Source organism: Melospiza georgiana, chromosome 1 (assembly GCF_028018845.1).
Source record: "Melospiza georgiana isolate bMelGeo1 chromosome 1, bMelGeo1.pri, whole genome shotgun sequence".
In the NCBI taxonomy this organism is placed as follows: Eukaryota; Metazoa; Chordata; class Aves; order Passeriformes; family Passerellidae; genus Melospiza; species Melospiza georgiana.
The window spans coordinates 130281317-130307919 of NC_080430.1; the positions used below are offsets into that span (position 1 = coordinate 130281317).

Consider the following 26603-nt stretch of genomic DNA (forward strand, 5'->3'; position numbering starts at 1 on the left):
AAAGTGCTACAATCTCAATCTACCACTGATGAGTTTCACTGCCAATGTTTTGATTTTTGCTTCGTATCTCACACTTCTTTGATAATTTACCTATTTTTAAGCCCACAGTATTGTTATAACTTCAAAATTATTTTATTTTTTGTGGAGCAGTTATCACAAAAGGAAATTTGTTTCAGAGCTTCCTAAAAAGGGGGAATAGCACTAAAAATTAAAAATCAGTATTTTAAGAAGGTGGCAGCATGGGCAGTCTGGAAATACACATTCTACATAATCTAAAGGAGGTCTTTAGAGGTCATGAAAGAAAAGATGCTGTAAACTTTAGGATGAAAGAACTAGTTCAAGTTCCTCACTGTGTTCATGTGCACAATTCCCAGCATTGTTCTCAGTTTCTCACACAGGAGAAATAAAAACATTGCAATACTTAGTAACTCACACAGCCCTACTAAAAAATACTTGGGGTTTAGGTGCAAAAATACTACAGTAGTGGGTAGAGCAACAAACATGCCACATGTAGTTACTGAGAAATATCCACTCAGAAGCTCTTACTATACAACAGCATATTTTATTACTAACAAATACAGTAAAAACTAGTGAACGTGTATAAAGTTACCTGGTTACAAACAGAATTAGAAAAATGAGGGTATTTAGTGCACCTTTTCACAGGAGGTTTTTCATCTTTCTTACTGTCCACTCAGTAGCAAGAATTCTGTGTACTTTTAAGGGGAAAATTCTAAAAGAAAGAGCATATCCCATCGATGGCAATAAATTACAAATGCTAAAATACAGATACTGTAATATAAAGGTAAAGAAATTTCATTTTTAATGCATGATGGATAAAACAAATAACTTTGGTTTATCAGAACCGTAGTTCCTGTTGTTCCAGCACTTACATGTCCTTTGTACCACGCAATTTTCATCGTTCAATGCATCACCATGAATGCTATCCCAGCTCACAGTAAATTCTCTGCCTAATACCATAACATTGAGACATATTCTTATTAGTGGTCAAATGCAAGATGCTGGACAGTTTTACAAAATGCACTGACATTTAGGTTTAGAAAACAGCAAAATCTGTCTCGAAATTATCTCAAGTAACAAATCCCATTGGCTCTTAAAAAAACATTGACTCAAAGTCAATGAAATTGTCAGACAATTTCAGACAATCCACATCAGCAGTACTTGCTCCTGAGAACCACCTAGCATAGGAAAAGCTATATGTATTAAGGCCTTTTTGATTTAGAGAAAATATATTGCTGTAGCATAATCAAAAATTAGGCTTTGTAGAAAATTAGGCTTTGGAGGAAAAGTACTAAGGCTGCCTTCTCTGTAAATAGATTGTTAAAGAAGCCTGCATATTTATAACTCACCAGTTATTTGCAGCAGTTATCTGGAAGATATTTCTTTATAGCATTTTTAAAAAATGAAGTTACTCACATAGAAACAGCACGAGATGAGCTGTCACTGCAGCTCAGGACAAAAGCCCCAGGCCTGCACGTCAGGCTGTGCCCACTGAGCCCAGGAGTCTGAGGTGTCCCTTTGTCACCATGCCCTGGATCACCAGGCCAGGAGAGGCTCCAAGAGGCATTTTTGTGAGACAGTGCTGCACCTTCTGCAGCATCCCTGCAGCAGGGCCTGCCTCACCCCAAACATCAGTGCATGGTATGGGTAAAGGTCCAGCCTGCTTTTCTCAGAACTGTGTCACATTGGCTGATCACCAGGGGACTGCTGGCTTCAGCAACACCCTAAGGGGAGCACGGGAACTTTCCCAAGTTTGTACAATACATACAAAACAGTAGTTCTAAACATTGACCTTATGCAGTCACTTATTTACAAAATTAATTTTTATGTACAAAATAAACTGCTATAATTTCAGATTCCCTTTCATATTCAGTGTACAATCTACCATAAACCAGTGCTATAATTGATACAGCAGGATGTATAATTTAGAGTGTTTAGAAATTTGTGCATCACTTACTTAAGTGATACTGTTGTTTAAGAGACAGTAAAAAAAAGAAAAAATTAACAAGTTTTGGAAAATATTGAAGAGGCTGATGGAATTTTATACCTTGAGAAGTAACAGTGCTTTTGAAGCATTATTTTAATGCAATTCATTACAAAGTGTTCTTTATATAAGGAATAATATTTGTCTCCCATCTTTTTCTTACATTATTGCCATGTCCTACAGAACTTCAATTTCCATTAGTCCTGGACAGGATTAAATACAGTACATTATTGCTAGCTGTCCCCACAACAAAACATAGATTTTTAAGTGCAAAGCAGGATATATGTGTTTTTTAATAAGGCACAGAATATCCATTATTTCCAGTGTAACAAAGAACTCATATCAGTTTTATATAATGCAAATGTTCATAAAAATTTTCAGTCTTATGCAATACAAATGTTGATATTCATTTTCCATCTTTCAAGGATTGGAACTGTTTCCTGAATCCAACTCTCTTCTGGTGTCTGAAGCTGAGTAGACGAGTAGTGATATGGAAGGTGACTGTGGGACATCAGGTATTTGGGAACAGCTCCTTTGCAGTGAAGGAGATTCACTAAAATCATTTTTAGGAGTTATTCTGTAAGTAAAGAAAAACAAAAGACAGTAAATTTTAAGCACAGTTTAATTTCTATTACACTGGAAAAAAACAACTGAGTAGTGAAATCATAATATCTATATTCAGCTGTATGAATGCAGTACAGTTCTGTACACTTTTCCAAGCCTGCAGTCATCATTGTTCTTTTTCAGACTCATCACCTCTCAAAGTGATTGCAGTGCAGACACAGGTTTCTTGAGGGTCACTGTTCAGCAAGGCAAGAATATCCTACAAGCTGAAGCTCCAGCACACAACGCTTAAAAGAAAAAGAAGAACCCTACAAAAATACAAAACAGCCCAGAGGCTAAACATACATGGCCACAGTCTGCAAGTTCTCTTGACAGCTACTGAAGGTCAGGTGCATCCTGAGAGTACCCTGATTCTTCAGAGAGAAGAAACAGAACACTTAGAGAAACAGTGGTAATATGTAGAAACAAAGAAAATACTGAGTTCAGGGGCCTTACCTTCCTTCACCTACTCTCTTAACACTCTCAGCCAAAGTACCCATGTGGCAGGTGCTGTCTGCTTTGTTTCTCCTTTCCAGCTGATCCACGGTCAGTTTAGCGCTGGGGAACATCTGATCTCCGCTGGTTTCACCTTCCTCCACTCTTCTGGCCGATGCTCCATCTGCCTCCATCTCCTTCTCAGATGTCTCTGGAGAGCTTTTAATTTCTGCCACAGTTTCTTGGCTCAAGTAATCATGATTAGTGATTGCTACTGCAGAAGTTCCATGATTTGTTGCGCCACCTGTACTGGTCCCCATTGACTTTGAAATGACTTTCAGTCTGTGTGAAGTTGACTTGTAGTGCTTCTTTTTATGTTTAACTTTGGAATTGTGCCTCAAGAAAAATTCACATGATTCTTGCAGCACCCTTCGACTCTCGCTGATTGGACTGGAAGAGAGTACAAACACATCACTGAACAAAGAGGATAATGTTAGCTATAATATAATAAAGAGTAGCACACAAAACCTTGAAAGAATAGCAACCAGTGACGCAATCTGAGCTGGGTGTTAATGAACAAAGGGAAACAAATTGTATGTGAAAAGAGGAGGAAAAATCGTAATGGCTCCAAAGTAACTGTCTGTGGAACAAATAAATAAAGCTTATTTCTTACTTCTGCAAATAGGTCCAATGTCTACAGTGAATTAATGATCTACTAGAGAGAAAAGAAGAATTAGCTCATAAGCAGTTGCATTACCAACTTTATATAGAGTCAACCTCCTCCAAATGAAAAAATATTAGCATTGTAAAAATAACTTCATTATTTTTAAATCCTTGTAGCTAAAAGCAATTAACATCTGAAACACAAGCAAAAATTATACAGGAAATGGAAAAAGAGGGGAGAGGGAAAGGAAGCTATAGATTCACCATTGAGGAATGGAGATGTAAAATAAAAAGAGCTTAGAGACTACTGCCTTGGGAAAACCAAAGAAACAAAATTATCTAAAGCCACACTATCATTTATAAGTAACAGATAATCTGAAAATAAATAATTAAGACATAAAAAAGAATTGAAAAAAGCAACAACTATAAGAAATGGAGACAAAACTTATAAGCTATTTAAATCCACAGATATAAATTTGCTTAAATTAGGTAATGAAACTGAATTCTTCTGTTTAATTAAAAAAAAAGGAACACTAGATTAATGCAATAAAAGTGGTAGTAAGGAGGGTTCAATGAATATTAATTTCAAAAGAAGACAAGCCTGGCAGAGGAGAACAGAGAATATTATTACTGCATGACAGTAAATGTAGTACTAAGTACTGTGTCAAATGAAGTGGTCACAACACATGAAAAGAACTAAACTGATGGCTGAAATTATCTTTCCTCCTTTGACTGTGAACCAGATCTGTATTAGCCAACACACCTTCTGCTCTACAAAAGAGAAATCAGCAGAGGAAAATATTTTCTGTCTTCTTGAGACTGTTGTTAAAGGGTCACTGTGTATTTAAAACTTCCCCAGATTCCAGTGGAATACTGCTGAAGCCCAAAGCAGCATTTATAGTCTGAGGACAACGTTTTGATTATCTCAGCTATTTATAAAAATACATGTCTGAAAGGCAAACTTAAGTATACGCTTTAAAAAACAGAGAAAAAAAATTCTTACTCTCTTTTGCGGTTTCTGTTGAAGAAATTGGCCCATTCAGAGCAGGTCTTTTTACTTCCCACCCAGAACACTGGAGATATGCCAACAATTAATGTCAGCAAATATTTCATCAGAAACAAAAATATTTCTGGTCTTGCTAGTGCCTTTGCCTAGAAGACAAAGAAATTTAATAAATGCAAAGAAGAAAATATACTCATTGATTTATTTTTTTAAATGAAGAAAACAAATACATTTCTTAAACAAGAGACTTTCTCCTTATGACTGTTGGTCTTTGTTGAGGCTTGTACAGTGGACAAACATCAGACATGTACAGACAAGTCAGATGTGTTCAGCTGAATATACACACAGAAGAGATCTGTCAGAAGGAATTGTTTTTCTTTTAAATTGAAAGGAAAGGTAATTTGGGGAGTAATAGTATTAGTAAAAATATTCTCCAGAGGCAAGTGTGAAAGATTTATCCCTTCAACTTAAAAGAAACAATAAGTGGATCACTGAATGGTTTGGGTTGGAAGGGACCTCAAAGATCATCAACTTCCACCCCAGCTGCCACAGGCAGGAACACTCCCACTGGACCAGGCTGATCAAAGCCCCATTCCAGCCTGGCCTTGAACACCTCAGGGATGAGGCACCCATAACTTCTCTGGCAAACCTGTTTCAGTGCCTCTCCACCTTCAAAGTAAAGGATTTCTTCCTAATATCTTCCTAATCTAAACTTACTCTCTTTTCAGTTCAAAGCTATTCCCCTGTGTCCTGTCACTACATGCCCTTGCAAAAAGTCTCTCTTCCTCTTTCTTGTAGGCTCCCTTCAGGTACTGGAAGGATTAGTTGGGAGTTAATCTGATTAGACAGCATCTTCAAGGAGCTGCAGGGAACTACACAGCAGTTGTTTATTGCAAAATTAATCCACCTATTTGCAGAGCTGTATCATAGGAGCTGAGACATTTAATCCAGTGAGAGATCATTATCTTCAGCTGTCATGCTGCAAGTTTAATTTATGCCACTTGTCTTATCTACTAGACCCATCTATGAAAGCCACTATTTTTGTTAGCCAGGTAACATAAGCTACTTCAGTTTTTATTTGGTTTTAATCTATGTAACAAAAGTCTACAAGCCAGCTCAGATAAGCCAAGGCCAAGCACACCACTTTGAGCTATTCCACAATTAGCCCACACTGTCTATCATAGGGACAGATCCCACAAAGTAGATATTTTTGTAATATTTAATGTTGATATTTCTTCCTTCCAATGGGTTAATTAAAGGCTAAAAATACATGCTCTGTGTTATTATGCCAAGCTGTCATATTTAAGCACCACAAAACAAATTTATTGATTATTTTTAAAGCATAAAAGTCTTGTTTTCAAACTTGTATATTCTGAAGCATTTAGGTTTATACAGAGCTCAGAATAAAACCCACTGAAGTCAAAATACACTTGTGAAGAAACAGCATTGGAAGCCAAAATAACCAAGTAGTCTGTGAGCTGTGCTACTCAGCCTACACTGACTTCAATCCAGAGGACATTAAATGGTGTTCAAGAATGAAAAAGGTCAATCCTGATCATTCCATAATGCCTGTATTTCTATTCCTCGTTTTTAATGATAGTTTATTCCAGCAAAAAAACATAGATAGGAAGTGTAATGCAATGAAAGATGACACCAGACACTTGCATTTTTTAGTGATGCTGTCTTCTTATGTATTTGTTCTTAAATGGAAAGAAATAATACTTGTCAGTATACAAAACTCCCTGCAACTGCAGCAGATTTAATCTACTGAACATGGGCAGATTTAATTTAAAAGTCTTTCCAAAGAAGTTGGATTTTAAGAGGCAAATATTAAACACAACCACCTCCACAATTTTAGTTGAAGTTTTTTTCTTTATTTGCCTTTTTTTTGTTGTTGTTGTTGTTTTTTAATAAAGAATTCTTTGCATTTCTGAAAATCAGCCTGCAAACTACAGCTATTGTGGAAAAAACGTATGGGAAATTTGTTCTATAATTTCACATGGTTTACACTTCTATACTTTAAAGAAAAAAAAAAGTGATTCTAAATCTGTGGTTATAAGCAGCATTTAAAATCCAATTTAGTCTAAATTTTTAAGAATCCTTATTTCAGCTTCAACTAAAATTGATGAAAATTCAACTTATGTACTCTGATACTGAGCTTGGCAATGAAGTACTAAGCAAATGCTTTCAGAAACAAATATTGTGAGGAACAACCCTCCTCCATCACAATTTCTAACATGAAGTTCAAAGATCATAAAAAGCTATATATTCTGTTAGAGCTGCAAGTTGAATTTAATTGCTGAATGCTACCAATTAGATTAAAATTTTCAAAGCAAAAATAATATTTCATTGTTTTTTGACTTAAAAAGGAACTAATCACTCCATGTTTTTGAACGGATTACTCACTGCACGGCAGATATGCATAAGGGTTTTTGCTAATTAACTTTACAGTATTATTTATAAAGGAAAATGTTACTTGCCTGATAAGGGCAAGGAATATGGTACTGGTCACAGTGGTCAAACACCCAAGTGGTTTCCCAGATTTTCCGATTCACCAGCTCATAAACATAACATCCAAGAAGGGCTACAAGAGGCACCAAGTAGAGCCCACTGAAAACCCCAATGCGGATCATGAACTTCTTGAGCTTCTCCTGGTTCCTGCCGTCGTGCTGAATGACCTGCCGCACGTGGTTCAGAGAGATGATGCCGGCTAGAAGGAGAGAGAGACCGAAAAACACACAGAGGCACAGCGGCAAAAGCACGAAGTACAGCGAGGCGTCCAGGTCGTAGAGACCCACAAAACAAACTCCACTGATATTGTCCCCTTCCACTTTGTTCATTGCAAGGAGCATAATGGTTAGAAAACCAGGTATTCCCCAAGCAACTGCATGGAACCACATGGCCTTCTGTGCAATAGCTTCACAGCTCCATTTTCTTCCTGCCGCAAGGAACCAAGTGATGGTCAGAATCACCCACCATATAGTTCCTGCCATGGTGAAAAAGTACAAAACCATGAAAAGGACAGTACAGGCTTTGTTTTGGGAGCCAAGAACAACCGTTTCACCAATTTCTAACTTCTCATCTGCCTCATTACAGGCAGTCCTGTTCCCAAGTAAAAATCCAATAAAGTACATTAGAGAGACTATGCTGTAACAGACAGAATAATAGATGATCGGTCTCTCTGGGTATCTAAACCTTTTAACATCAATCAGAAAAGTTAGGAACGTGAACAGTGTAGCACAAAGACAAAAGATTGAAACTATTCCAATAAAACTTTTTGCCACATCCAATTCATAATTCTTGAAGTACATATTGGGACATGGGGGTGCACACTGATCAATTCCTAGAAACTTGTAGCCTTGTCCATTGGTAGTGTGTAGGTGTCGGGGACACCAGAATCCATAATCCCTTCGGATCTGGCTTGGGGTCTTCTGAGTTCCATGTACATTTGTGGTTACAGCAGCAGTGGCAGGAGCAGCCTCATCACAATTGATTAACCTGAATAAGTAAACAGAAGAGGAAATATCTCAATAGCCCTCATTCTCAACTAGAATTGATGCCTTAGGTTTTAGCTTTTATATTTTTCAGACTCTGTACTGCTTTAGTGTGTAGTTCTGACCTTCATATTATGAGATGGTAAGCTCTCTTCACAGAGCAGCTAGACAAAAACAATTCCTTTCCTAGCTTGGAACCAAGGACAACTACTCAAATTTCAGGCCCAAGAGCATAAACAACGTGGACTGAAGAGAGAAAAACAAGAAGGATGAGACTTCATAACCTAAATCTAAAATTGGACAATTAAGTCCCCAAATGAAGTATTAATTGTCCTCTATCACGTGAACACCTTTGAGGAAAAGGTGACACTTCAAAAAATGGAGTTTTGGCAGGCAGCACAGGAAAAGCAACACAAGACTAGGCTGGCACATTTAAACAGTTAGGAGCAACGGAAGGTTTCTACTATGCAATGTTCTGGGTCTGTTGAAATACAGAATATTCTACATTCCATTATCTTATGAGCAGTTACTTCTAAAACCCCTATTAAAGTAAGCATGATCATCCCTAGTTTAGAGATCAGAAACCAAAGCAAAATCTATGCTGTAACATGTAATATTTTAAACTTTTAGAAATGTACAGTGAAAAAGCTACCTCTTGCCAGGATGTAATTATTGAAAAGAACTGCCACAGAGCTTTGTTGCAAAAACTGTCACAGGCAGAAAATGCAGGTGATAATCTGAATAACAAAAAAGTTTTAATAAAGAAATGGACCCGTGCACAAGCACTGTAGGGTCAGCATACTAAGGAAATTACTGTGAGGTGATATTTAACAGTCTGCCTCAGATTTTCAACTCAGTCTGTGTGAAACATAAAAATACCACTCCCACCACCTGTCAATATGAAAAATACCTGGTACATTCCAGCTCTTCAGGCCATGCAATTCCAAAAGTGTCCATCAACTGCTTACAGTCAGAATACACTTTCTCACAGAGGCTTCGACAGGGGTGAATCACGTGAATCTGATCTAGGCAGGCTGGGACAAAGGCTCTGCACAGAAATGTGTGGACGTCTGGTGAACAGTGAAGATTCATAAGAATAAGGAAAGGCTACAGGGAAGAAAAAGGCTTTGGTTAGCAATTTTTAAAAGATAATTCAAAGCATCAAAACTAACTTTCATCACTAGGGCTTACATTTAATCCTATGTAGGTTTTGAAAAAATACTAGGAAATAGTGTTTGTTCAGCAGTTCTGAAAAAGCAAAACCCACTGCCTTGAGTCGCAAGAGGCTCTGTTGGCACTTCCAGCCCAGCCCTTGTCCCACAATCTTGGACAACCTTTGGCAATCCAAACTTCATTCTTCCTATCTGACAATGTTAGAAATCTGAAAGGTATTATGAATGCCCAAGATATTTAAAAATAAAGTAAAACGTTGAGTTTCTTTGTACACCAGTCAGCTTCTAAACAAACGCCCTGAGGCTTTCCAAGGCGTGTCTGTTCCTGTAGTTCCTGTTAGATTACATTTTCAGTCCTAAGTGGTGTGATATACTCATCTCACATGCTAATTAAATTTAGGGCTTTTTTTTTTTTGTTAATGAGGTCTAAACATTATTTCTCATTTTTAAACGTCTCATTTAAAATCTCTCTCAACATGACTGAGAATTTCTTTGCCTGGATTATCAAGTAACAGGCAGTGAGTAACTGATGACTGTTCTTACTAAAAAATTCATAGAATCAAGTTTAACTTTTTCTGCTCAATGCATTCAATTGCTTATTCACAGTCAGACAGGCTTTCAAGTAAAAAAACCCCAGCCTTTCCACTTTACATTTTCTCAGCTTTATTGTTAGGGCAAATTATTTTGCCCAAAATACTACTGTATGTGCAAATGTTATGTCTGATGTTAAACAGGGACAGTGCATGCAATTTTCAAAGTAGGCCAAGCTTTTAGTAAGATTTTTGTTTAGTAAGAATTTTACTTAATTATTTGCCATCAATATTTATGTCTTTCAAACATTCAACCAATGGCTATAAAAGGAAAGATTAGATTGAGTCCAGAACAATCCTTACTTTTTTCTAGCTTTTAAGCATTGCATATCTATCTATCTATCTATCTATCTATCTATCTATCTATCTATCTATCTATCTATCTATCTATCTCTCCTTACTCAAGAAGCAAGTCTTACTACTGAACATGCAGTTTAAAAGAAAAGACATTGCTAAATAAAATTCCCTTACAAAATGGAATACCTACAAGTCCTTAAAGGACCTTGGTAATAAATACAGGAATGTATGGGGAGGAAGGAAGACGATAAGGCAGAGCAAGAATAACACACAAGTGCTTTATGACAAACCAAAAAATGCTGGCAGTACCCTTCAGAGCACTCCAGCTGTGTGCTGCATCTGCACAAGCCATTACAAGAGGCACACATTAGTTTGACTCCCTCTCTGAATGTCTCCTCTTGAGCTGCCTTTGCTGGAACCCAAGATTTGAGTATTTCATGACAAGGACAGAAGTGTAGTTCTGGTATACTGTGTTCCAGTTCCATAAATTGGATTATTTCCTAAAGTCTGCATTGCTTCAGATGAAAAAAGTACTCAGGAGTTTACCTTAAATGAATTAAATTCCCTTTGCATAATTATGATGCTTCTTTTCTTCTCAATTCTTAATTTGTATTTGCTCTGTTCTTCCTGGAACTTAGGATAAACAACATAGCCTGGGTAGTCATATTCAATTGTTACAGAAATTGAGTTTATTTTTGACATTGTCTTGCAGAATTTGTCTTGATTGTTCTGAATTCTTCCTTTTTGTCACGCACAGTTCATCTCATTAAATAAGAAGTAAAATTCATTTTCTAGAGCAAATTTTGGACTACCAGCCAAAAGCTTTTTCATCAGTCTTATCTAGAAAAGTAAAGGTTTTTTAAAATCTCAATATTTATATCAATGAAACTGAGTTTACCTACAGTGATATTTTACCAACTATTTTTATAAGCAACTTGACAGTTTCTAAATAGCATTTTCCAATACAGATAATAGGCTTACATATTTTAAGCCTGCTCCTTTGATACAGAAAATGAGCACAAAGAAAACATCCAGAGAAGAAAGTCAGGACATAAAACTAACCTCTACCACTCTAACAGAGTTTCTGTCATATGAAGCAACCTAAAAGCTAAAAATCACAACATGTATAATGATATTGTATATTAGAGGCAGATAACGAATGACAAGACAAGCAAGAATAAAATGTTTGCATTTGCATAAAGAGTTTTACTAAAGCATGTTGTCATTGTCTAAACACTCATTTAAAGAGTATATTTTATTTAAACGAAAAACCACTCTAAATTTGAAAATTTTTTATTTAAATGAAAAATTTATTTTTTATTTAAATGAAAAACCACCAGATAAATTTAAAAATTTTTAGGAAGAATGCCATGTTTAGCCTATAATGTAATCAGAGCAGTATTCCAAGGACTTGGCTGCCAAGAGTAACTGTCCTTACAATATTTCTTTTATGTCTTTCAGCTTGCTAAAAACATGTACCTTCTGACACTTGAAAGTATGAGCACAAGAGCAAGCAGTTTGATGCTCTGAAAACACAAGCTGACCTCCTGAGTCAGACCATTCAGCTAGACACTTCATTTTCCCCTGGCTGGCAGCAAGGGGGCTGTAATAAGACAAACTGGCATCTCTTCCAGTTTCCTACTAGCAAGGGTTTAGGAAACATGCTGCACATTGCAACACAGCCACTGTGTTGAACCCTTTCTTCCTAAAATGCATCTTCTCCCTTTTTCAATCATTTATGTTTGAACCCTTTGTTAAATACTACAGCAATAAGTTGCCCTGCATAATTTAAACAGACATTGGTAAGAAAATACTGCATTTTATCTGTTTATTGTAACTCCTGGTTTTGCAGCCTAATGTGTGTTTTGACAAACAGGTAAAAGATTGCACTATACTTTTTCCTTTCCATTTTGTCTTCCTGCAATAATTTTTATAATATATTTATATATTAGTATAGTAAAGCTTTAAATTTTGATTTCTGCTCCTTTTCATAGTATACTTTGTCTTCTATTTGCCTTGACTAAATTTGAAGACTGACATCACATTTCCAGTGACAACAAAGACTTTCTGAGTGACAGTAACTGGTAAAATACTGTGCCCACCCAACTAGTACAGATAGTGGGTGTTACTCTTCCCCTATATTTATTACTCTGCGGGTTATTTTCTCCCAAACTTATTATTCTGCATTTCCCTACCCTAAATCACACCTATCATTTTATTGTCCAGATGCTTCTAGTACATGATCTCTCTGCAATTCTTTAATCCCATTTTGTTTTCTCAGCAAATTCAGTACCTATCCCTCTTCTAGATCCATTTACAAATTAGTTTGTTATCAGAAGTTTCAGTAAAAGTAACAAAGGAGAACCATTCTAGAGATTTATTTGGTATAGCATGAAACTATCAGCTCAGGATTTAATACTTCTTATTGGGGAAAAAACATTTATCTATTTATTTATACCTACTTTTCTTCTTGTTCTTTAGGCAGGCATTGGAAAACAAAGTCTACAATGGGTTACCAGCACAGTTTCTTAAAAAAATATAGGCTGTGAACATGTTTTTGGAAACTGAAGTATATATAATCTGAATTATCCCTTTCAACAGAAGCAGAGAGTCCGTCAAAAAACGAATAGATTTTACAGCCAATGAGTTTTCTCAACTAAAAAAACCCCTCTATAAAACGTAAAACTTTGCCTCAAGCACACACAAATGGGATTTGAAAAATACAGATATAATTTCAGCAACTGCCTACTTTTACCATTTAAGAACATCAGAAGTGTTAGTGAACTGTGCCTGGAACTCTGCTAAAATGAAGTATCTTTAAGTGTGGGCTTCACTTCCAGCTAGCCAAAATGGAAAAGTCTGCTCATAGAAAATAGTATGTCTGTGTTTCCTGATGGACCATAAAAGCAAATCTTACCAAAACCAAAGTATTTGCTCCTCCAGCTTCACAGTCTGGAAGCACAAAGTAAAGCCAAGATCACAAGCTCACTGACAGTAAAATTCAGCTCCTTCAAGGACACTTTATCTGAACTGTGCATGTCCCAACCACAAACCACATTTTACCCACGTGGTCAGCTGGGTAAATTGCATGCATGCACATGCTGGCATCCTAAACCTGCAAGTCTGGGATTAAACTCACAATCTTATACCATAATCCTCCCCTCTTCAGGAAGTTCAGGGTCTGCATGTGGCACAAACAAACAAAATTCGCTCTTCCAGGAAACCAAGGCACTTGGCATTTTAAGCATTAGCAACCACTGCCCTGTCATATGAAGAAGAGATGAAAATCTGCACACTGGGTGATGAGAATGCTAAAAATAGAGTGAAACTACACTCTTGAAAAAACAGAAAGGGAGCCTCACACAGTCAGTGTATGTTCTAAATTATAAATTCCCATCTTCTTGACAATGGGAAACAAAACTCAGTAAATGTAAGACAAACTAGAATACAGTAACAATCTTTTAAAAAAACAACAACAAAACCCAAATCAACAATCTAATAGCAGCTGTAAAGTCAAAGATGATGTAGCCTGTAACAGCAAGAGGGGCATGCCTCAAGCACTATCAGTGAAGAACCAAGGACTGTGGGATGCAAGCTTTCCACTAACAAACAGGAACATCTTATGAAGTCCTAGGATCCTTACAAGGTGTGTCTATGTTATATTATCTCCAGCAGCAAAGACAAGCTACCTCAAAAATCCAGTTATGGTGTGGTTCTGCAAACAGTAACACCACAGAGACAAGTGAAGACAAATGGAGCAAAATACAGAAAAAATGTCTGAGTGCAAACATGTCCTTAAATGTGCTTTGCCAACAAGTAAATTGCAACCTAGAACTATATATGGATCCTGTGCTCACCGTGCTTCTCTGTTTTGTGCTTAGCAGGCTTACAACTGCAAGACACAAGAGAAACAAGTTCATTATTACATGCAAACATTTCAAATGCTCTGTTGTACCTCACTTCAGTCTGATCCTAGAGAGAAGCATTACCAGAGATGATCAGTCTCTGGGGTTCTGATGCATGATAACTACCAGCATATACCAAAACAAGTAAGTGAAAATACTCTCTCTGCTGATTAGTGTCACAGAGACACTTTCATAATATAGAAAACTGTGGACTGAAATATCAAGGTCTTTGTTACAATCATCCATGGCAAACCTTCAATGTAAAAGACAGGAAATACCTTGAATTGCTGAGACACACAGAGGACTTGAGCTTTTGTTCAGCCACTGGAGTCAGATACCTAAGACAGTAAAAACCTGCTTTCCCAACCACTGGGCTCTACCCACCATGTGAAAGCATTTAACTTCATTAATCTAGTTAACATTGAGGTTCACTGAGTTAAACAATGACAGACACTAACTGTCGTGGTGTTAAGCCATATCACCTCTTTGATACATATGTTTTGATTAAAGGAACAACACCACAACCTTGTTGCTTACAGAACTCTGTATTTCAGTCACCAAAGCAAAGGCAGGCTTAAATCTGTATTTCTACAATTGTACTCCACTGTGTACCTCAGATTCCTACCTATACTAAATATATAGTTCTATACATTCCTACCTATACTAAATAATACCTATACATTGCTACTCAAGTAACTATGTATCTGCTTTACAGGGAATAACAACCACCTAAATAATGAATAATTAGAGTCATAGAACATCTCAGATTGGAAGGGGCCCAGAATGATCACCAACTCCCTTGCTTCTTGCAGGGCACTTTCATGATTAATAATTAAAAATTAATTGTTAATAATTTACAGTACCATACAAACAAACCTACTATCCAGTCACTACAGAATTGAAGTATAGCCTCAAACTCTAAACCAAATATATTTATAAACATGTAAGTTTTCAGATGTGATAGGAAATACAGCCACTGTCAATCACAGTGCATATAAACTATCTCAGAAGAGGAGACAGTAATTACTCTTTCTACTCCCAGAGCTACACTAACAATCTTCACAGTATCTTTAGCCACTTTTACAATGATAATCTGTTTCCATTAAAAACAGTGGAGCAAATATGGCACGGCTGATTTAATCCTACACTACTGTTACAATGGAGTTATTCTCAACTGGATGCAAACAAGATTAGCATCACACCCAGAGGGATTAATGCCTTCATGCAATTCCTAGACAGGCTGGCAAGGGTGGCAATTTGTGATGGCCACAGTGAATCAGCTGCCAAGAACCTCCGACTTCTAGTTCACGCACAATTAACTAAGTCATGATAAATAAATGTCCCAACACATGAAACTAAATGAAGGATGAAATGTACAAGTCCAATAGATTCAAAGCAAGGTTGAGAAAAGACTAGGTTTTTCCCATTGGAAGTTACATTGAGGAATTTAGATCAAAGGCAAGTTAAATACACTTAATTTGGTATGTAAGGATTTTGCAGGAAGCTGAGGCAGTTTAAGTGTCAGTGCCTTGTTGCTACATGCCTGCTAAAAGCTGCTTCTTAACAGAACTGCAAAACAGGAACATGGGAATGCACAGAAACATTAGTGCAATGTCAACTACCCTTTAAACCAGCAAGGAACACGGTATGAGCTCATTTGAGAGCCCATATACACCATGTCTCTACCTGAGCTCTGAGTAATAATCAACTACTGCTGCCAGCAGCAAGTATCAGCTGTAATCTCTATTTTCTCAATTCAGTTAAAACTGCATGGGTAAACCAACAAAAGTTTTTCAGGACTAAAAGTCACCATTTACATTTTAGCTATAAATGCATATAAGATGTATATTATAAATCTGAATACTTTTAAGTTTAATATGCATAATTATTAAATGCATCTTGATTTGACAGAGGTAAAAAGAAAACCATCAAACATACATGAATTTGACTTCTACTTTAATAAGTTGCTTTAAAAAAACAGCATTACTTTCTGCAGCTTCCACAATAAACTAAAAGTACATGAAGTTGTGTTTAATCTAAAAGCTTTTCAAACATTTTTAAAATGTAACCAACTTAACATTTACATAGATAAGAATGAAGTATTTTGTCAGAGTACAAAGTAAGTTGCCCCGTTAGTTTAAAAGACAATAGTTTGTGTTTCCTTCTCCAGGAAATCTGAAGTTCAAAGAGCTGGTAGAGGCTAGGGGTGGTGCAGAGAAAGAAATGGGCAGTAAACAAGCAGTGGGACAAACGATGCCGTTCTGCAGAAAGATGTTTGCAAAGATATAAGCTTATTTTTGTCCTTCAACCGAACAGCAAAGGCAAGACATGCACTTAGATTGTCAAATTATATATATATATATACACACACACATGTGTCTGCATATACATCCTGGTCTGAACTTTTATATTAGCTATTGAAAGGTTATGGGAATATGAATCAAAAATCCTACCAGGGCAAGGATAAAGCACATGGGGGAATGTTTTCAAAGGTTGATAGGCCAGCAAGGCACTCATGCACTTTCAAAAAGAAGTAAGACAAACTCCATAAAACTACTCCAATACCACACCTTGGCACTAAGGTTGCTGTTGACACTATAATGGGCACAGACACAGAAGGATAAAGCAGGCTATTCTGCTTTTTTACTTTTATACACTCTGAATGGTTTTGTACTAACCATACAGAGCTGCAAGATATTCTGAGTTGGAAGGGACCCACTAGGACCAAGTCCAACTCAAGAGAATGGCCCACACAGGGATCTAGCAACAGAATTTCTTTCTGTAGTAAAACAATTTCATTCCATATTTTCTCTTTAAGTATTTTCACATGCAAAATAAAAATACATATATAGCTATATTTTTAAGTATAGCAAAGGTTATAAACAATATAGACAGGAATTTTACATCTCACTATCTGAAATAAACTAAAGTACAAGTATTTCAAATACTTTTCAAAATAGCTTATGACCAAAATCCACTGCCTGTTTTTGTTCTAACCTAAATTATAGCTTGACCTAAATTATAGATATTCCAGCCTCTGCAATTTACCATCCTTAACAAATATGAGAGCTTTTTCCCAAGTGTTACAGAACTGAACTATTTTTACAAAGATTTTCAGTTATACATTGTATCTGATTTAAGTTTTGTGTAAACTGGACAGCATAAAAGACAGAAAACTCTAAGTTAACTGAAGGAAGGTATACTGTAGGCCCTCAAACATCTGAAGTCTAGACAAAGCTTCATTACATCTGGACTGCAGTAGCATAAGAATCTCAAATCTTAAATTCTCCTTGTATTTGCTATGTGTTACAGGAGTATGTGGATTTATTGCTAAACTTTTGTGCAGCATTCAATGTAAAGGATTACCTGTAATAATGTTGATAGACAGTCTTATCATTAAAAAAGCCCCCCATTTCTAAGAAATTCTGGCAGAAGTTATTACTGCTCTGGTTCCAAAAGTCATCCAGATTTATGCTTCCCCTTCTCTCTGTGAGTGTGGAGACACACTTCAGCACAACAGCACCACGCAAGTTACCAGAGTAGTAAACCTGCACCATTTCTTTCTTGCCTACTGCATTTTTAAGTTTTAAATGAAAACTTTAGTAGTCTTTTAAAAAACAACTTTGTTATGATGTAGGAGATATCAGTCAAGTCATTTGCACATGCTGAAACAACATCAGTTGGTCAAATGCACAAGTCATTAGACCAAGCTGAAGCCCATGAAGCTGCAGTCACCTACCTCAGCATCTGCAATCATTACCTCTGTCTGCTGCTTTCACTGCTTCCACTTGGTCACACTTTGAGACACTCCCAGTTTTGAATGCCTTCACTAGACACAGTTTCCTCATTGTTAGCCCACAGTGCTCATCTTGGTGACATTCCCCTCATTATCCTCCCTATTTCTCCTGTTCTAAAAATGTAAGGCCACCTTTTCTGTTTACGTTATGATTTGTGGGCCACGACAACCTTCGACACGTAATGTTCTGTTTGTAGTTCTGTGCATAATCCCCAGCCAGATCCCCCACCCAGCTGGATTCTTAGAATGGTGCACCTTGTACCTTCCGTACAAGAACATCAGCTCAGGTGAAACAGTATGCAGCAGGGATGTGGCATCCTAGCAAACAGGTATTGCTAGGTCACCATGAGGCTGGATGGGTACAGTCCCTCTCCAGAAAAGCAGTGCTTTTAATTTTCTATGCAGGAAAACTGTGTGGAGAGTTTGGTCACTAAGTGCTTTGTGGCAGTAGCTACTGAGTCTAAAGAAATCTGGTTATGCAGGCCCTCTGGGCAATACAGCATGAGCCAAACTTGGAAGGATGTGGTTACTCTTTGAATAACTTGATCTACCAGAAGTTTAAGTACAGGAAAGGCGGATTTTTTTTTTCTTCCCAGGAAGCTCTTGTCTAGAGGAGAGGTATCTTCAGTAAGAGGACATCCTTACTGTCCTACAAAGACTGATCATCCAGGCCTCTCTTCCCCCCATATACTGTAGCTACTCACACAGCTCTTACACACCCCTGCCCACCCAATAGCTATGCAGAAATCTAGCAAGTCTCCACTCGTCTACCCTACACAGCTCAGAAGAAGAGGGCAGACATATGCATCTTTTACTCTGGCAGGCAAATTACCAACATGCTACAGCAATCACAGATGCACACAAATACACAGAGAGGACCCAAAAAGGCAACCATGTGACAAAGGAACTATGTTTGCCCCTAAGGGCTGGTGAATCAACAGTCAGCACTGAGAGAGAGAAAAAGGCAGCAAATTTTGTGGTGCAGTTACTCCCACCCCCTCCCTGTGGAATACATAAAGAACTAAAGAGATGACACAATAGTACTTTTAGAAATTGTCTGCTTTAATCACTGCACTGTCAAACTAGAAAAGAAACCATGGACATGTGACCACATTCCCCATCCAATGTGTTTTTTTTCTGGACCATTTGCTTTTTATGGTCTTTATCAATGAAGGCATAGGTAACACCTTGTAGCCAAGCTGCCACCCTGAACATCCATCCTGCAAATGGAAAACTAAGCCTGCATTCCACCTCCACCAGCACACAACAAGGGCCTGAGCTCCATCCAGCCTCCTGACCCATGCAGCACTGTGGGCAAAGAGCATCTCACACCCAAACACCACAAAGCTCACTTCAGAAAGACATCAGGATCCTCTGCCATTCTTAGGCTAGATTTGTAGATGACAAACATGAGGAGCCTTGCAAAGATGTCCCACAATGTACCTTGCTTCACCAAATCCTTCAAGACTGCCCAGTTGCTGTTTCCAGAGCTGCTGTGGGCCAATGCACTGGGTGTGAGTTGTTACCCAGTTGTTGATCCCACACAGTTTGACAGCTCACAGACAGCAGAGGGCAGACAGTGTGGACCACCAGCCCACAACAATATACAATTTTGTCTTACTTGCCTAATATTAAGAAAAGATATGTGAAGATGACCTTCAAAATCATGTCTTAAAAAAGCACATCACCCTCAGCACACCTATCCTACCTAATCTAATGCTAGGTTTTACTAATGACCACGTGAAGTTCACAAGGTTCCACTGGGCAGCAGCCACTTCCACAAAAACACTAAGACAATTTGGAAATTGCATCTGTGTCTCAAAGCTTTGTACCCACTGCTGACTCTCCCCAACACCAAGGATGATGTGTTCTCAGCAGACAGCTCAGCTCCCAGGCCCTGACTGTCCTCCATCAGTGAAGGCAAAGTAGTCAAACTCAGCAGCTCTGTTCCTGCTTTCATTCTCTATATAAAAAGTTTCAGGGAAGCTGTTCTGTTCATGCACATGCTCTAGGAGTAGGCTACAGCCACAGGACTAAGTCCATCACTGCCTTCATTTACCCAGTAATTGCAGATTTGAGCGTGGAGAAGAGAGAATTGGAGACAAGGCTGGACTAAGAAACCACCTACAGCTTGCAGCTGCACTTGAACATTAACCAGGGCACTGCAGAAGGGACAGACATCTGCAGGAGACAAACAACAAGATACCATGGTATTTCTCAGAAGCTGACAAAGATCTGCAAGACAGCCTTCCAAAGGCCAGCCTCAGACCCCATGCTCAGTGAAACTGGCCAAAATCTAACCCAGAGTAGAACTCCTCTGTCTCAGGCAGCAGTCAGGTAAGAAGTGTGCTGACAACTTCACCTACTGATCCACTCCTGTAACACCAAATTACTTGCCAGAGGAGGCATAACCTCTGAAGATGGATACAGAGGAGGCTCTTGGAATCACACTGTCAACACCATCTCCAAGAACCCCAGCCACCATCTCTTTGCCAAGCAAGCAGTATTTTGGACCCCCATGCATTCTAAAGAGCATCCTTGCAGAACAAAGAGCGAGGCAGTGCTATTCACATTATCAAGTGGGCAAGTCCTGCTGCTCAGAGAAAGCAGCAGCAGATTTTGCAGATGACTGATATGCTCAGAGCCAGGATAATGGGATTACACAGATTTGCCTGCTTTCAGTCAATCTGCACAAGCCAATCACACTTGAAGGGCCTCAGTACTACTGAGGTAACAAACACTTTTTTAGTGGCTGTAATTTACTGCACCCATAGGAATCAGCAAAAATGGTTTATGAATGTTGCTATAAGCACCACTCTAAGAACTAAACATGATGTACGTTTCTTTGGAATACCTGAGAGCAAGAGAGTACAAAAAATGAACATACATCCCCAATTTTTACGTTCTTTTACAAAATTACACAGATAATTCACGTGTTTTCAAACCCAGTCAATGCTTTTCTGCAACTTCCAAGGTGATGTTCAAAGGAATTGCTCATGTCCACTATTCCATATTTCTTGAGACATAACCAACAGAGAAGTCAGTTGCACTGTCTTGTATTTCCTTTGATCCATAAGAAGTATGTACAAAAATACTTTGGCATCTGCCAACTTCCATTTAACAAGCATCAATTCAGCTGCTTCATCACCACAATCATTTGTGACATGCACTACACTCTGAGAAGCTAGAAAAGTTTGTAAACAGTAACACATGATGTTCTAAATTTACCACTTTTTACAAAGGCCTCCCCTGCTCTTTAGTACCATGGTAAAGGAACAACAAAAATGTTACAACCAAAATATGAATTAAAGACTCCTTTGTGCTTGTTCCATTGGGTCAATGTCCACACCTCTGCACACATTCCTCCACTTTAGGGTCTGAGGCAGCACCAGGGACAAAACATAACTCCAAGCAGATCAAGAATACTGATTGTTTTCCTAAAAGATGCTGAGATTTAAGCTTCAAGTTTCAAGTATTAGTGTTTCAAGTCTTACACCAAGCACTGCTCATGTGGAGCACAAGCAAGAAGCAAAGATGGCTGTCTCTAGAGATTAAGTAAATTCACACCTGTGATACTTTGCAGACTATCCCAGTAATAACCTTTTCATAAAACACCACTTATTTGCCCTAAACTCCCAACCTACAGTGGTAAGCTTTTTCCTTCCTGTGAGTACACAGACACATGTATCAATTCAAGCTTGCAGATACCAGGTTTGCAGGTTTTTATAAGTATTGTTATATTGAATTAACTGTAAATTTGGATTTAGTGGAAGCAAATGAAGCCATTACATTACAAATTTTAACTCATGCAACTTCAGTATTAAACTTTGGAAGGTACTTTTTAACCCCCTCTAAATGGCTTTGTTTCAACTGACCCCAGTTGTCACACAATTTCTGCCACTGCTGCAGCCAGCTGCATTTAACCCTCCACAGACATGCACACACATATTCTGGCACATGGCCATGAACTCAAAAGTGAATGGAAAACTCACTACTGAATCATTTTTTCAGTCTCTCTGAGGTACTTCATTGTTCTCTGTGCAACATTTTCCAGTGTTTTCTACAGTCTGCTCTAAAAGCTCACTGGCAAGCCTTTTCCCTTTGTACTTCTACAGGCCTGGATCTTGCCCACATCAGGAGGCTTAAGGGCTTGTCTCCTGTGGATACATTCCAGAACTGCAGCAGAACAGATGAAGAGATATGAATGTAAGTTACAACACAGGAACTCGCTGCCTTGATGGAATAATGCCTTCAGTTGACAACCTACACCAGGATAGTTAAAGTAGGAATTACTTTGGAATTCGAAGCGACTTGTTTTTGTGGACGACCACGAGGGGGAGTTACACCTATTTAAGTACAGCTGTAATGAACCAGATCTTCTGTTATGTCCACCTATTTTCCTCATCAGACAAACCCTACATCTTCCACCTCCCAATCTGAACCAGTAGTAACAAGAACAGTTACTGATAAATTGCTTTGAGATACAGAGATGGTAGGCATCTGCAAATAATCAGATTCCACAGTCATGCAGCTGTTTAGCAAACATACACAAAACTTCACACCACAAACCATGTGGTTTTACTTTCCTAAAGCCACCATCTGTTGTGTACACAAAACGAATCCAAATATAAAGTAAAACTCAAGAAGCCAAAACTCGGTCTGTCAAGTTGAAAGCTCAAAATTAAACTAAATAAATAAACATGTGAATGGAGGGAGCAACTGGAACTTACATATTTTTTTATTGCAGAAAACAAGATCCCAGAGGGAATATCCCCACTAGCCAGAACATCCACACCAGAGGCCCTAGGACTGAGTTAGTCATCTTCCTGCTCTAGTGTTGCAGTGTTCTGGGTTTAGCACATCATTATGAACAGCTGATCCATGAGGCAGCATTGTAAAACCATCTATCAGCTGCTTTCCTTGGAGACAGCCACTACTGAGACAGTAGCTCCACATCATCCTCTTCTGGAGGATTACTGTGAAGACACCATCCAGAAATACCAATTTAACACATCCCCAGCACAGCTCTTCCTGTTATACAACACTCCCATGCAGCAGAACACACCTGTAGAGCCTTCAGAGCAGGGCATGGTGAGTTACCACTGTTTTGGAGAGTGAACTTCACCTTGTGGTGAGACTTGTCCCCTTGACAAATCATCATCCTTTTGGGCAGCAAACACTCCCCAAAGATTCTTAGAGGGGGTAGAAACGTAAACTTGCACTAACACTAGGGCTCTCTGCACAAAATATTTTTGATTTGTGGAAGAAGCCCCTACATTATTCCTTAGGATTGCATGATCCTACTAAAAGTCAGTTATGATACAGGGAGCAAAATACTGCAGGCCTCAACCTCAAAACCCTGTGAGACCTTACATGCAAATATGTAAATCTCATGCCCAATTTTGAGAACAGGCAGGGGGAAGGGAGGGGGAAGAGCAAGACAGAATTAAAAAGAAAGCCTTTAAGCATTCCTGCTGAGGATCAAAGGAAAGCACTTCTATAGAGTGAAAACATGCCATTAAAATTCTTTCTTTGGTATGAATGAAGTTTGGACTGAAAATTGGAAAAAAAAAATTAAGCTCTTAAAACAACAGAAGTCTCCTCCGCCTCCTAACACACTGCCTTGTTATGGCTGCAAACTGAAATTAAACACTATTCCAGAAGTGAGTGACTCCTCCTCCCCTGCTGCAACACTGAAAATCCCCCGAAAAGCAGAATCCTGTCACAATCCTGAGAAGGTTAGTTGCAATCAACTATGGACAAACTGGCACCATTACTGAATGATACGAAGAATGACATCAAAATATGTGACACTGCTACACACTGGCCCCTCTCAGAAAGAAGGCCCAGCAATGAACCACAGTAAGGTTTTACCATATTAATGCCAAATCTAACCACTAGCAGTGGATTCAACATGAACTTCATACAGAATGGAGCAAAGACCCTTTCACCTGTAAAGCAGCTGTCTAAAAAATTCTCTTTGACCAAGTAATCCATCATCACTGCTGGACCACAACAAAGGCAGGCAGCCCACCACACAAGAGGCAGCTCAGAAATGTCTGCACAGCACCACAGTAGTTAGGAATATCAAATTAGAGGCCAGGCAGTGGGAATGACAGGAGACTAGGAAGCAAATCAAAGAGGGTAGGCAAATTAAACCCTAACAGACACTGTTGTTCCCTGCAGCCACCCAGCCAGTTGGCTGAGTAGTAATCCAACACTAGCAGTCAGGTTATAAGGGTGACAGGATGGAAAAAGAGAGAAAACAAGAAAACTTCTCACTACCACACAATTCTTAATGAAATAGCTATACAAGAAGGAAGTTGGTAGCTATATGCAAGGCAAGCCATGAATACTTTCCAGGAGGAACTCCCTCCACACATGCACTAGGCACAAGTTGCTGATAGCTGAGAAAAGTCAGCCATGGCAACCTAATAAAAATGGCTCTGTGGCCTCTCTGCCCTAGCAGCAGCATGACTGGAAGGCACAAATGCATTGAGCCAAGTGCTGGCTCAATGGCTGCAGTTAACACACACAGTCAGAAGCAGCAGCGTACCTGAGGAGATAAAGTGGCAGACACTGCAGGAAGCATTCCTGAGAAGTGATGGCTAGAGAAGCACTGCACAGCTCACAGCTGAAGCCTACAGCCTACCTTCCAACTAAAAAGCCCTCAATTTCTCAGAGATCTGCAGCAAATTCAGTTGCCTGCATACAAATGGCTTAACATTTGATACCAGAATTTCCCACACATCTACACTGGGTTGACAAAACCAATGTGAGACCAAAGCCTGTGCTATCCCAGGCTGGCAGGGAGTTGTGATCATCCCAAGCAACACTAAAAACATGTTTCAGCAACTGAATCAAGCTCCTCCTCCAAGCTCAGTAAACAGTATGCAAATAAGATTTTAGTAGCAGTACCTTCAACACCACATATAATTTTTTTAAAGACAGAAACTTAATATTCACCTCATTTCTGTTGCACCCTTTGCATAGCACAAGACACTGAGCTTTTCAAGACCTGTGTTAAGATTTTCCCCCTCTCTTACCACTGAAAAGCCATTATTAAAACAGGTTCAAAACTTGTTTTACAAGCCTCTCACCCAGAGAGGCTCTCACCCTTCACAGGTATTGCTATGGGCAAAGTCTTTCCACAGCGTGGCATATTCTCAGGGGAGCCACACTTACAGCCAGTTCAGGTAAGAAAAGTGCTTATTTTCAGTTTAAAAGAGTAAAGCTCTCTTTCAGTCAGAAGTTTCAGCATCCAGTCGGAAGACATCAGAATGCAAAAGCCACAATGGAGAACAGGGCCAAGAATAACTTCAGGTGATCCTCCTTAGTAGATGTAAGGTGACAGAGGAGCAAAGAGCATCTTCTAAATATCATTTTTGCACTGAGTTCAGGCAGGCCAGGATATCATAAACTATTTCTCCTGAGAATTTCAACAATTGTTCTGTCTAACAGTAAAGTGCCTGAGCTATATGCGATCAGCTCTGCCAAAATGCTCTGAATAGCCACATTGCTGTGCTACACCCATTCCTCTTCCACTCTAATACAGGATCTAAGGCAGGGTGGAGGGAGGAAGTCGGTAGCTCCCTTACATAGCGCCTTACCAGGAGCTCTACAACACTCTGAAGACACATCTACTCACTAAACATTACCAGTCTTGTCAATCAGTGCAACAGGTATCCCAAATAGTTTCTGAATGACAAATTTGCTACATACAATTTGGGGGGGGAGACGGGGGTGAGAAACTTACGTCCATTTTGCGAGCAGCCGTGTCCTGATCATAGTGTCCCATGAGGTTTGGGAAAAAAGTCATATTGTAAGGCATTCCTGAACATCTGGAAATAGTAATTGGCTCACAGGTGAATAAGCTGTGCCCTTCCACCAGAGCTAGAAGTAAGCTGCAGGTCGCAGAGAACACAAGTGCTCCCATTTTGTCAGGGTCTCCAACTTCAGCACATCGCTCTGTTCAGTAGTTAGACAGATCGGCGTTGCACAAGGATAAAAACACGCATCTTCCTCTGCCAGCTCCGGCGCAGGGCAGCAACGCACACAATCTGACTCCTCAGAGCTGCTTTAGCTATTGTCCCATTTTAGCCGAGCGCGACTTTGTTAAATCCCTTCTTCTTCGAGTCTGTACGCGCAAAGACGGGACAGAGAAGTGAACAGCAGAAACAACCCGACCGCGACCACCCGTCCGAAGGCCGAGCTGGGCCTCCCGGCCGGCCTGCAGGCGAGAGGGCGGCTCCGGCCGGGCCGGGTGCCCCCGCGGCGCCTCCCCGACCCCACACACCGCGCCGGGGCCGCGGCTCGCCGCGTTCGTGCCCCCCTCCCGCCCAGGCCCCGGAGCCGCCGCCGCTCCCAACGCCCCGTTCCCAGCCCCGCCCTGGGAAGCGGCGCCCGCGGGCTCGGCAGGGCAGTCGGGCCAGGACCCGGGGCTCGCCGGGCGCGGCCCCGGCGCCGCATCCCCGCCACGCCCGGGCCGCACCCCCGCCGCCCCCTCACCGGGACCCGCCCCCGGCGGCCACCCCGCGGCAACGCTCCGAGGTGGAGTCGCTGCTCCCTGGGACGAGAGGGGGCCCTGACCCGCTGCCCGCACTCACCGGTGGCGGCCCCTCCGCGATGGCCGCCCCGCGGCAC

At 39.6% G+C, this 26603-nt stretch overlaps 1 protein-coding gene across 1 annotated transcript; it reads right to left on the minus strand.

Moving 5' to 3' along the window:
• Positions 1-451: 451 nt before the first annotated feature.
• On the minus strand, positions 452-26603 carry FZD6 (frizzled class receptor 6). The gene is made up of 7 exons (XM_058036455.1): positions 26567-26603; positions 25717-26097; positions 9111-9307; positions 7187-8204; positions 4707-4855; positions 3062-3490; positions 452-2579 (listed from the first exon to the last, which is right to left on the minus strand). The coding sequence occupies exons 2-7, from the start codon at positions 25894-25896 to the stop codon at positions 2423-2425; spliced, it is 2130 nt and encodes a 709-aa protein (XP_057892438.1). The 5' UTR covers positions 25897-26097; positions 26567-26603; the 3' UTR covers positions 452-2422.